Source organism: Vigna unguiculata, chromosome 3 (assembly GCF_037176805.1).
Source record: "Vigna unguiculata cultivar grain cowpea cultivar isolate G323 ecotype 2 chromosome 3, ASM3717680v1, whole genome shotgun sequence".
In the NCBI taxonomy this organism is placed as follows: domain Eukaryota; kingdom Viridiplantae; phylum Streptophyta; class Magnoliopsida; order Fabales; family Fabaceae; genus Vigna; species Vigna unguiculata.
The window spans coordinates 60,353,497-60,365,713 of NC_140794.1; the positions used below are offsets into that span (position 1 = coordinate 60,353,497).

General features: G+C 34.8%; 1 protein-coding gene across 1 annotated transcript; it reads left to right on the forward strand.

The window, feature by feature from the left end:
* The first annotated feature begins 456 nt into the window (after nucleotides 1-456).
* Nucleotides 457-11,587, forward strand: ABCG32 (pleiotropic drug resistance 4). Its single transcript, XM_028064041.2, has 24 exons — nucleotides 457-910; nucleotides 1,141-1,261; nucleotides 1,367-1,455; nucleotides 2,735-2,819; nucleotides 3,908-4,067; nucleotides 4,147-4,223; nucleotides 4,305-4,358; nucleotides 5,227-5,317; nucleotides 5,402-5,703; nucleotides 5,792-6,073; nucleotides 6,366-6,682; nucleotides 6,767-6,927; nucleotides 7,010-7,113; nucleotides 7,252-7,411; nucleotides 7,535-7,654; nucleotides 7,728-7,819; nucleotides 7,898-8,230; nucleotides 8,313-8,603; nucleotides 8,885-8,968; nucleotides 9,072-9,205; nucleotides 9,290-9,517; nucleotides 9,915-10,086; nucleotides 10,180-10,434; nucleotides 11,068-11,587. The coding sequence occupies exons 1-24, from the start codon at nucleotides 636-638 to the stop codon at nucleotides 11,335-11,337; spliced, it is 4,257 nt and encodes a 1,418-aa protein (XP_027919842.1). The 5' UTR covers nucleotides 457-635; the 3' UTR covers nucleotides 11,338-11,587.
* The last annotated feature ends 630 nt before the right edge of the window (nucleotides 11,588-12,217 follow it).

Consider the following 12,217-nt stretch of genomic DNA (forward strand, 5'->3'; position numbering starts at 1 on the left):
AAATTGAGAAAAACTCAAATATTTTTTAAAATAAGTTATAACTATTGGCTTATTTTATGTGAATGAATCATAGAGGAGGCAAAAAGGTGACCATAGAGGGTAGTCCCGCTCGTGAAACCAGCGGCAGCAAGGTGTCTTCCCAAAATTAGCAATAGCGAATCACATCATATCCACCATTGGATCGTCATCATGCAAGGGCAAAACAATAATCTTACACTGTATAACCGTTTTCCGAAAAGAGGGTACAGTGATCGTTATCACTTGTTAGCATTAATATAAACTATAGTAAGTATGAAGGAGTTTGATATTACAAGTAAGTCCTCTGACACGTGTCCTCTTAAACAGAGCGGGTAGGAAGAAGAGAGCGCGTGGAAGTTGCAGAGGACCCTTACTTGTCTTTCCCGCGGCTATTAAATGAGGGTCCTCTAACAGCACGCAGACATTATGCTGCACTTTAACAAGGAAGAAAGAGAAGGTGCGGCCATTAATGCAAACTCTCAAGTCTCAACTACCTCCTATCCAACTCTAAAAACAAACAACTAGTAGAAGAAGAAGTACTGCGTCTTCATTCATTCCCAATCACACAAAGGCATTCTGGACTCTCTTACTTTTTTCAGTGGCGGTGGGAGGGCGCAATGTGGAACTCTGCGGAGAACGCCTTCGCCAGATCGGCCTCCTTCAGGGAGCAAGGGGAAGACGAGGAGGCGCTGCGCTGGGCGGCGCTGGAGAGGCTTCCTACTTACAAACGAGCTCGCCGGGGAATCTTCAGGAATCTCACCGGTGACATGAAGGAGATCGACGTTAGAGATCTCCAGTCGCAGGACCAGCGTCTTCTTCTTGAGAGGCTTGTCGACTGCGTCGACAATGATCCTGAGATTATCTTCCACCGTATGAGAAGTCGATTCAACGCGTAATCTCTCTCTCTCTCTTTCTCTTGTTGCCATATTCTAGAGTAACAGAGTAGCAGGACTTGCGATTCTAAGTCTATTACAGTTGACAATACTGGTGTTTGTTCTTTGCTTACAATTATTACTGGATTGGATATATTGCTGCTTCTTCTCGATCTTTCAGTTTAAATGTTACGAGAATGTAGGTGGTTAATTTTGCTGAATGTGTTTTACTGGATGCTGAACTTCGCAGAGTAGGTTTGGAGTTTCCGAAAATTGAAGTTCGATTTCAGAACTTGACCGTTGAGACTTACGTACATGTCGGTAGCAGAGCTCTGCCAACCATTCCTAATTTCATTTGTAATATGACGGAGGTGCTTACTTTTTCTTACCTTTCATTTCCAAATTTCATTTGTAATATCTTCCTTTTCCTGCTTTTCCTGTTTGGAACGTGGTTCTAATATTACATGTGTAATTAGGCTCTTTTAAGGCAGTTGCTGATATACAGAAGGAAGAGAAGCAAATTGACAATTCTAGCGGACATCAGTGGGATTATTAGACCTTCAAGGTCAGTGTTGAAATAAGTAATGTGGTAAAAAAAAAAAATTCCATGGTCACCACGGCCGGATTCACTCGTTAAATGTTCCTTCAAATCCATTGGTTTAATTAATAGTTTTTTTTTTTTGTGTCGATATTCGATATTCGTACAATTTTTTGTTCGAGGCTCTCCATTGGGCCTGCACACATGCATTTATAATTAGCTTAAATACTATAATAACTAAGACGAGTTAAATAAATGCACAGAATTAAAAGAGTGATTTTTAGATTTATAAACTAAAATATAGATATTATACAAGTTTGAGTTTAAATTATAATTAAATATTAAATTAAGTTTTGAGATCAACGTTAATTACTTACATTTCTAAAATGTCACGTTTTACAAGCTAAAGGCAAAATTTTGGTGAATAACTGTTCATAATTCTTTTTACATAGATCTACTATTTAATAACACATGTTTTGTATTGTGCACATATATTTATTTTGAAACAAACATTTATTATCAAGTATTTTTATAGGAATTTTTTCACAAATAAACATAATTAAGTTATAAATGAGTTAAATGAATATAAAACTAAACTTCATTTTTTTTAAATAAACCAAGTTTAGATTTCCAATTAGAATTATTGCTTAAAAAACGAGTCAAGGTGGTAATGTTTTTTTTTTTTCTATTAAACCAAACCTAAATTTCTAGCTGTTTGAATACTTTTCACCTCTACTGGGAAGTGTATGTATAACAATAGTATGATGTGAGAAGAAAATAGATAGTGCTGTTATTAACTGCTCAGTTGGTAGATTTTAAGTCATGGCATTAGGTTCAACGTAGCCTATTTTCCGTTTTTTCATTGACTGTCGAAGGATAAGTTCAACCTACGTTAACTGCACTTTGACAAATCAAAAGGATAAAAGGGTGACTTTTTTTTTTTTTACATTCAACTACCAGTCCCATTCAAAGAACATTTACATGTATAAAATTCTAAATTTTACGAATCCTTTTCGTTACAAAGAATAAAGTGATTCGAAATACATTCTTTAAAATACTTATATTTTATTTAAATTTGTTGAATATTTGCAATTTTATTTTCTATAAACTGCATTAATTACAAGCATGATGTTACACAATATATCGTTGTCGTGTTTTTTTTTTCCTGTGGGAGAAGGAATGACACCCCAAAACAAGACTAAAAATCGTTGTCATGTATTAAAAGATACTTTGATAATTTTTTTAAAAATCTAATTGTAATTTTTGTAAATATATTGGATAGACTGTGATTTTGTTATTCTTGCAGGCTAACGTTACTGTTGGGTCCGCCAAGCTCCGGGAAAACGACACTACTATTAGCACTTGCTGGTAGGCTAGGACCCGGGTTGCAGGTACTAAGTTTTCCAATCACTCTATCAAAACATAATTTTCCCAAATTAAAATGGGGTTTCTTTTTTGTCTGGACGCCCCACTACTTTGCCAATATTATTGGAAATTCTTGCCAGAACAAGGTGCTATTTAAGCTTAACGCCGATCGATTATCGGCATAGATTGCTTGGAAATCGAAATGAGTACGAACAACTTTTCAAGATGTAATAGACTCTATTCGGAGGCTTTTCTGCTCTCTGTTTGGAGTTATCCATATTCTGAGATTTTTCGTTTTTGGCGCCATTTTCCATAATAAATGGATGTAATGAAAATAAAATCTTGTCCATCTATTTGTAAGTAGTGTAGTAGTTACTAAAGTATTTATTTGTATGGTGTAGTTTATAAGGAAAAATTTGATTTTAAAAGTATAGACTTCAATTCTACTGTTTTTTTTCCCTTATTTTTTTAAAGTAGACAATCAAATTGTCGATTTTATCTTCAAAGTTGACTTTTTCACTATTATCTTAGATCGTGTAATAACTACTTTTTTAATAAATGGAATTTTATTCTTCTCTAAAGAAATAGATTTTGTTTTCAATTATACTGAACTGGATAAAATAAAACTGATAAATGCCTTCTCTATTTGATTTATACTTGATAATTTATAAATAACAGTATTGACCAAATAGCCAATACATGCTCTACTCTAATGTGGATTTTGTTGGGTTATATATTTTTTATATATGAGTTAAAATGATTGAGGGATTGTGGTTTTATATATATGTATATATATATGTATATATATATATATATATATATATATATATATATATATATATATGTATATATATATATATATATATATATATATATATATGTATATATATGTATATATATATATGACATTGGTCTAATACATATCATACATTTGACATTATTTTTATTCTAAAATCTTAAGGCAATATTATTATAGGTTTTCATTTTTATAGAATGTTTAACTTTGTCTATTCTATCCAATGTGAAATTTTGACTCACATTTGGGTTATTTCCAGCAGATTTATATATTCGTTTCTTTCTCCCATCTCATGTATGTACTTTATGCTGTTTGAAGATGTCTGGGAACATTACATACAATGGACATGGTCTGAAAGAGTTTGTTCCTCAGAGGACTGCTGCTTATATCAGCCAACAAGATTGGCATGTGGCAGAGATGACCGTGAGGGAAACTCTCCAGTTTGCTGGTCGTTGTCAAGGCGTTGGATTTAAATTTGGTATATTTTTTATGTGATCGTCTTAACATGTTCAATTTGCAACATAAAATGCTAATACTAAATCGTGGACTCTTACCAGATATGTTGCTGGAACTTGCCAGAAGAGAAAAGAATGCTGGAATAAAACCAGATGAAGATCTTGATCTATTCATGAAGGTACCCTTGCATTTTTTTTTCTCTGAATTTGATGAACTTCATTCAGGGATACAAATTAATCCACTCTAGTTTCTTTTGTAGTCATTCGCTCTTGGGGGACTAGAAACAAATCTTGTGGTGGAGTACATCATGAAGGTACAAATCTAAGAACTATTTACTCATGTAAAAAAAAAGTTATTACTCTTGAATTAATGTGTTTGAAGTGAGAAAGTCCCCGCATAAGAAGAATTAGAGAAAGAATGGAGGACTATTGGCATGGATTACCAGCCAAAATTGAATGCTGGACCAAGCTGATGTTTGGATCATATTATTGTGACGACTCGTAAACTAAATCATGACAAGTTAACTAAAATACTCTCATTAAATCTAGCACTGTTAAAATTATGCACGAGAGAATACGAAATCCACGTGTTAATATATTATTGGATAAATGTTGAATTAGAAAAAAATAAAAAGCAAGATGTTTGACAAAAATAACGATGGATTATACTAAAGGACCACAAAGCAAGGAAGTTCTTCTAAAGAAGTAACCATGGTGAAATGATATGAATTTTCTTGCAGCCTGAGAATCTAGATGGAAAAAATAGATACCCAACCTTTTCATACGCTGGTCTAAATAGAACATATAAATGACTAGAATAAAATTTTGGTCTCTTATATACTTTTGCTTTAGAATTGTCTGTTAAAATATCTTTGTTATATTAAATTGGTTATTTTATCAATTTACTAAACTAATTTTGTCAACTTGCTAACGCATGTATGAGAGAAATGTCCTGTCATAAATAAACTATATATTGTTTTGTCAAGCAAAATTAACGCCAATAGTCCAAAATTATTCACTAAGGCCAGATGCCAACCTCGTTTAACGTTTTCAACAAGTGATATCAATGAAGATTCACAAGCCACATTATCTACTACGCGTCTTGTATCTGAATTGTATCGTTCTTTTCATTTTGTAGTCTTTTTGGATCTTTGAACAAATACTAAAATATTTCTCACAAAGATATTAGGTTTGGACATATGTGGTGACACATTGGTGGGAGATGAAATGCTCAAGGGCATCTCAGGGGGTCAAAAGAAACGTCTTACAACAGGTTAAAGACATCATCACTTTGTCGTGTGTACTAGGACATTAGATGTGTTTGACCTATGATAATCAGTTTATGTTTGATTTACAGGTGAACTATTAATTGGTCCAGCAAGAGTGCTATTCATGGATGAGATATCAACTGGTCTTGATAGTTCAACTACTTATCAAATTATCAGATATCTTAAGCATTCAACACGTGCACTTGATGCCACCACAATTGTATCTCTTCTTCAACCAGCACCCGAGACCTATGAATTGTTTGATGATGTTATTCTTTTGTGCGAAGGTCAGATTGTATATCAAGGCCCCCGTGAATCTGCTGTTGATTTTTTCAGACAAATGGGATTCAGTTGTCCAGAGCGGAAAAATGTAGCAGATTTCTTGCAAGAAGTGAGTACTAGTAACCACATTGGAATTTATGTTTCTGCTATATTTGATTTAGTGACGGTTCACTTCAGACTTCAAATCTTCTGAACAGGTAACGTCTAAGAAGGACCAAGAGCAGTACTGGTCTGTTCTCGATCGCCCTTACCGATATGTACCTGTTGGAAAGTTCGCCGAAGCATTTTCCTTATATCGTGAGGGTAGGCTTTTGTCTGAGCAACTAAACATACCTTTCGATAGACGCTATAATCATCCAGCCGCCTTGGCAACTCTTAGCTATGGCGCCAAAAGGCTTGAACTTCTCAAGACTAATTTTCAGTGGCAGAAGCTTCTCATGAAACGGAATTCATTTATCTATGTTTTTAAGTTTGTTCAGGTAATCTTACTGGTATAAATCCACGGTTAAAACGTACGACAGTTAATAATTTATAATTGTTTTAAAGCAATTCTCGTGATAAAAAAATGAGCTCAAGAAAAGAAAGCAATAATTCTTGTAGTCCCTTAATCTAGATAATACTATTGTGAAAACATGTTGTAGTCATCTCAGTCTCTTCGTTTTTTTTTTCTACGTAGCTGTGGAAAATTTTGACTTTTTATTTGTTCTATGATGGATGTAACTACGTAAGCTTTATATGGAGCTGATCTTGACCCTTATGTACTATTTTCAGCTACTTTTGGTTGCCTTAATTACAATGAGTGTTTTCTTCCGAACAACAATGCACCACAATACAATTGACGATGGGGGCCTATATCTTGGAGCACTGTACTTTTCTATGGTTATTATTCTTTTCAATGGTTTTACGGAGGTGTCAATGTTAGTTGCAAAACTTCCAGTTCTTTACAAGCACAGAGACCTGCACTTCTATCCTAGCTGGGCATATACACTTCCTTCTTGGTTCCTTAGTATCCCAACTTCCGCGATAGAGGCTGGATGTTGGGTGGCTGTCACATACTATGCAATTGGATATGATCCTTCAATTACTAGGTAACTCTTATATTCACTTAGTGATTTCGTTTATTCTTAGAGTTTCTCTTACCTTAATATTTTTGTGTACTTCTGTATATGCAGATTTTTTCAGCAGTTCTTGCTTTTCTTCTTTCTGCACCAGATGTCTATAGGTCTGTTTCGTTTGATAGGATCCCTGGGCCGAAATATGATAGTATCCAATACCTTTGGATCCTTTGCCATGTTGGTTGTAATGGCTCTTGGCGGATATATAATTTCAAGAGGTTGAACGGGAGTATGTTTTCATGTTTCTAAAGTCGATTTGATAACGGAGTTTTTCTTACTTTCTATCTCATTTTTGGGCAGACCGTATACCTGTTTGGTGGATATGGGGTTTTTGGATTTCTCCTTTGATGTATGCACAAAATTCGGCTTCAGTGAACGAATTTCTTGGACATTCTTGGGATAAGGTATAATCCTTGTTCTGGTTATAGGAACGTGATTCTTTCATAACCATTGTAACTATTTCTCTAGTTGCAAAGCGAGGATGATACTGTTAATTTTCTTACTGCATTTGAAACTGTACTCACTATTTAATCTTTTTACAGAAAGCTGGAACTCAGACGACCAACTCATTGGGTTTGGAAGTATTAAAACAGCGGAGTTTGTATGCAGAAAGCTATTGGTATTGGATTGGTCTTGGGGCAATGGTTGGATACACAATTTTGTTCAACATTCTATTCACAATATTCTTGGCTTACCTTAATCGTAAGACACGTTATTCTCCATATAACCCCTTTCTAATGTAACGGTGTTTTCTGGTGCTTCATAGACCAAAATGAACTTGTGTTTAGTAATATTTTTATGATATTTCCCTAAACTTCACTTCAGCCATGGGAAGACAACAAGCCGTAGTTTCAAAGGACGAGCTTCAAGAAAGAGAAAAGAGAAGAATAGGTGAAAGTGTTGTTATTGAGCTGAGAGAGTACTTGCAGCGATCGGCATCAAGTGGTTTGTAAATTATGACTTGTTCGCGTGTGTGTGTTGGACAGTGTCATTTCATCTAATTCTCATATTCTCACAGGAAAGCATTTTAAGCAAAAAGGAATGGTTCTTCCATTTCAACCACTGTCCATGGCTTTCAGCAATATCAATTACTATGTGGATGTTCCTTTGGTATGTAAAATGATCATTATTTTTATTTTGTAAAATTTAATTTACGGTAAATGCTAATTTATTCAATTGTTGCTTCAGGAATTGAAACAACAAGGAATATTAGAGGACAGGTTACCGCTGCTTGTTAATGTTACTGGATCCTTTAGACCGGGTGTGTTGACAGCATTGGTTGGAGTAAGCGGTGCCGGAAAAACGACGCTGATGGATGTGCTAGCTGGAAGAAAAACTGGTGGAGTCATAGAAGGGGGTGTATTTATATCTGGTTATCCCAAAAGACAAGACACTTTTGCAAGAATTTCTGGTTACTGTGAGCAGACTGATGTTCATTCTCCTTGTTTGACTGTTTGGGAATCCTTACTGTTCTCTGCTTGGCTTCGATTGTCTTCAGATGTTGACTTTGAGACACAAAAGGTGTGAAACATATTATTTATAGACACCTTCTGGTATTGTTTTGATAAAAATAAGTACATAACTTCCTCCTTTTGACGGCCAGGCCTTCGTTGAGGAGATAATGGAGCTTGTGGAACTCACTCCGTTACGTGGAGCACTAGTGGGTCTACCCGGAATTGATGGTCTGTCAACGGAACAACGAAAACGGTTGACTATAGCAGTGGAACTGGTTGCCAACCCTTCCATAGTCTTCATGGATGAGCCCACTTCTGGATTGGATGCCCGGGCCGCAGCCATTGTGATGAGAACTGTGAGGAATATAGTTAATACTGGGAGAACAATAGTGTGCACGATCCATCAGCCTAGCATAGACATTTTTGAATCATTTGATGAGGTATTCTCTTTATGAGAGGGCATTTTTTAAGCATAGATATTTGGAAGTTTACTTTATCAATAGGCAATATATCCTCTCCCCCATGGATCAACGAAATTTTAACTTTTAGTTGACATTATTATATTATTGTTGTACAGTAATTTCCTTCAGTTTTGACCGTGAGCGTGTAAAAGATGGCCCTAGCTTTTTCTTATTTGTATATTTCAGTTTTCCTGATCCTGTCTATAATTCGAAAACACTGTCTTTTCTTCACTGCTCTGACGAAATTCCAACTTCTACAGCTTCTGTGTATGAAAAGGGGAGGAGAGCTCATTTATGCTGGTCCACTTGGTCCTAAATCTAGTGAACTGATCAGTTATTTTGAAGTAAGCTGGTGCACTCTTAGCTCTTACTGAGCATGTGGTATATGGTTGAATGGTAATAAAGCAATATAATCCTCAATTATTCATGACATCTATACTTTTGTAGGCAATAGAAGGAATTCCAAAGATCAGGCCTGGATATAACCCTGCTACGTGGATGCTAGAGGTTACATCGTCGGCTGAAGAAAACCGGCTGGGAGTGGACTTTGCAGAAATCTACCGAGGATCAAGTTTGTACCAGTATGTATATTTTTTTTTATGGTAAATTGTGTTCATATATATTTCTTTTTGGTTTTTATATAAACATAACATGTTTTTCTTCAGGTATAACCAAGAGTTGGTTGAAAGGTTGAGCAAGCCCAGCAATAATTCAAAAGAATTGCATTTTCCAACCAAGTACTGCCGTTCATCTTTTGAGCAGTTCCTAACTTGTCTGTGGAAGCAAAATCTTTCTTACTGGCGTAACCCTCAGTACACTGCTGTTCGCTTTTTTTACACCGTCATCATCTCATTGATGCTCGGTACGATATGCTGGAGATTTGGAGCTAAAAGGTCTTTTCCTCTTATTTTTCCTTTATTTTATGGATCTTCGATTTCAAATAACATTTTGGTTCATATGCTTCAAATTTGGGGACCCGTACCATTTCCAATTTTTCTAATTTCTTGGTACATCGTTGCAATGTTTTCCTGCTAGAGGTTATGCCCGTTTGTAAACTTGTATTGACAAAACCCTGCTAAACATTGGCTATTGACAGAGTCATCTATCCTCTTGTTGAATTAGTTTTAGTTAGTGTGCCAAGGAGATTAATTTACATTGTTTTATTTTGAGATAATCGGAATAGTTAGACTATATGCTAAATTTAGTTTATTTATACTGTCACTGAATCTGATGCATTTTCTGTTTTTTAACCATCATACTTAATGTAAGAACCTTGTTTTTTTTTTTCAGGGAGACGCAGCAAGATATATTTAATGCCATGGGATCCATGTATTCGGCAATCCTCTTCATTGGTATTACAAATGGCACAGCTGTTCAGCCTGTTGTTTCCGTGGAAAGATTTGTTTCTTATAGAGAAAGAGCTGCAGGGATGTATTCAGCCTTATCATTTGCATTTGCTCAGGTATTTCTTCAGACATATAATATAATTTAGAATTAGTGTACCGAAATAGAAGGTTTCCGTAAGTTAACTCACTCGTTATCCTACAATGTGCAGGTCGTTATTGAGTTCCCTTATGTGTTCGCACAGGCTATTATATACTCTTCAATATTCTATTCCATGGGTTCCTTTATCTGGACTGTTGATAGGTTCATTTGGTACTTATTCTTCATGTATTTTACGATGTTATATTTTACCTTCTATGGAATGATGACAACGGCTATCACACCAAATCATAATGTTGCTGCCATCATCGCTGCTCCATTTTATATGTTGTGGAACCTTTTCAGTGGTTTTATGATTCCTCGTAAGGTATGGAAACTGATACTTCATTGCTATCTTTCTGGAGTGTTACAAATAAATGCTGAAAAGCAATGCAATGAGAACAAATTCCGAGTTGTCCTTGAAAAATTCTCAATACTAAATTTAATATTCGAAGTAATGATTAATAATATCAAATGATAAATTTTTTACATTGACTGCATTAATCTATTTGCACCCAGTGAATAATTAACTTCTGAACTATTCTGATGTCAAACATATATAGTCGGGTATTACATTGCAGTAAAATTTTTCAAATAAACTGATATACCAAAAAGTTTTAAAAATTGTTACTCATGATATAACTATTAACATGATGTGCTCTGTGATTCTATGTGAGTTTTATATGATTAACTTTTTTGGGTTTTAACTAGTTAATCTAACAGAATGTTTCGACCCGAAAACAAATTATCTAATTTCACACTGGAATAGACAGTTTCCTTATGACTGTATATACGTGAGAATTGAGAGATGCAACCTCTAGGCAGATTCATTACAACTGATTCTTTCATATCCTGTGAATACATTGATGGGCATGTTATTAGTATGTGTAATGAGAAGAAATACATGAAGTTGTGCACTAAATTATGTGATCTATAAACTTTTTGTGGTTTAATTTGTCAGAGAATTCCTATTTGGTGGAGATGGTATTACTGGGCAAACCCAGTAGCCTGGAGTCTTAATGGTCTTCTGACGTCACAGTACGGTGATGATAATCATCCGGTGAAGCTCTCTGATGGAAACTTGATGAGTATAAGAGAGTTACTTAAGGCAGTGTTTGGGTACAGGCATGATTTCTTGTGCGTTACAGCTGTTATGGTGGCTGGGTTCTGCATATTTTTCGCAGTTATATTTGCCTTTGCAATTAAATCCTTCAATTTCCAAAGGAGATGATGGGATAGACTTGTATGTTAGTTTCTCAATACATCATAAAAAATAAGCGTGACATCTGTATAGCGATATGATTATAGCATAGCATTAATAGCCTGCTTTTACATGATTCAGGGACATATTTGTTGTAAAGTGACCTATTATTGGTTCATAAGGTTTTTGTTAGGTTTCGAGTCCGATATTACTCATTGGTAAAGACAGATTTTGGTGATACTGAACAATAAAATTATATAATTATCTCTTTATTCTGCTACATTTCCTATCTTATACCTTATACTTCTGCATCTTCTGTTTTGTAATCTCTTATTTGAAAGCTTGTAACAGTTGTATATTGAGGCTGTTTGGTGTTTTTAAGATGTAGACAATCAAATTAAAAGAACAACCTCGCATACGATTGCGCAAGAGGAGAGGAGGAGAAATTGAAGATTTTGATTACCTGGTTTCACTCAAAATTGATACTTCAAGACGCAGGCCACTGTTGTTCTGACATAGCAAAGTTTATAAATAAAATACTAATATCTCAACTTAATAGAGAAGTAAGAAAGCAACTGTAAAAGCCTAGTGATTAAGCAAAGAATTAAATGTTCAAATAACTGTAGGTCTTCTGAAAATATACTACTAACTGAAAAATAAATTTTATGGATTATTGAAGTTGTTAATATTGACTTCGTGTTACATTTGGTCTTTGTTCATATATGAAAAGTTTACAAATTTATGCTAGAAAATAATATAAGTAATTTGTTTACTTGGGATGTTTCACCACACATTCTCTTACTCAATTGTTAGCTTTATAAACTTTATCTTGTTTTTGGATAACAGGAAAGAAAGCAATGGCCTTTTTTCTCAAGCACACCTTTTACAGACGGAATAAAAATATGAACAC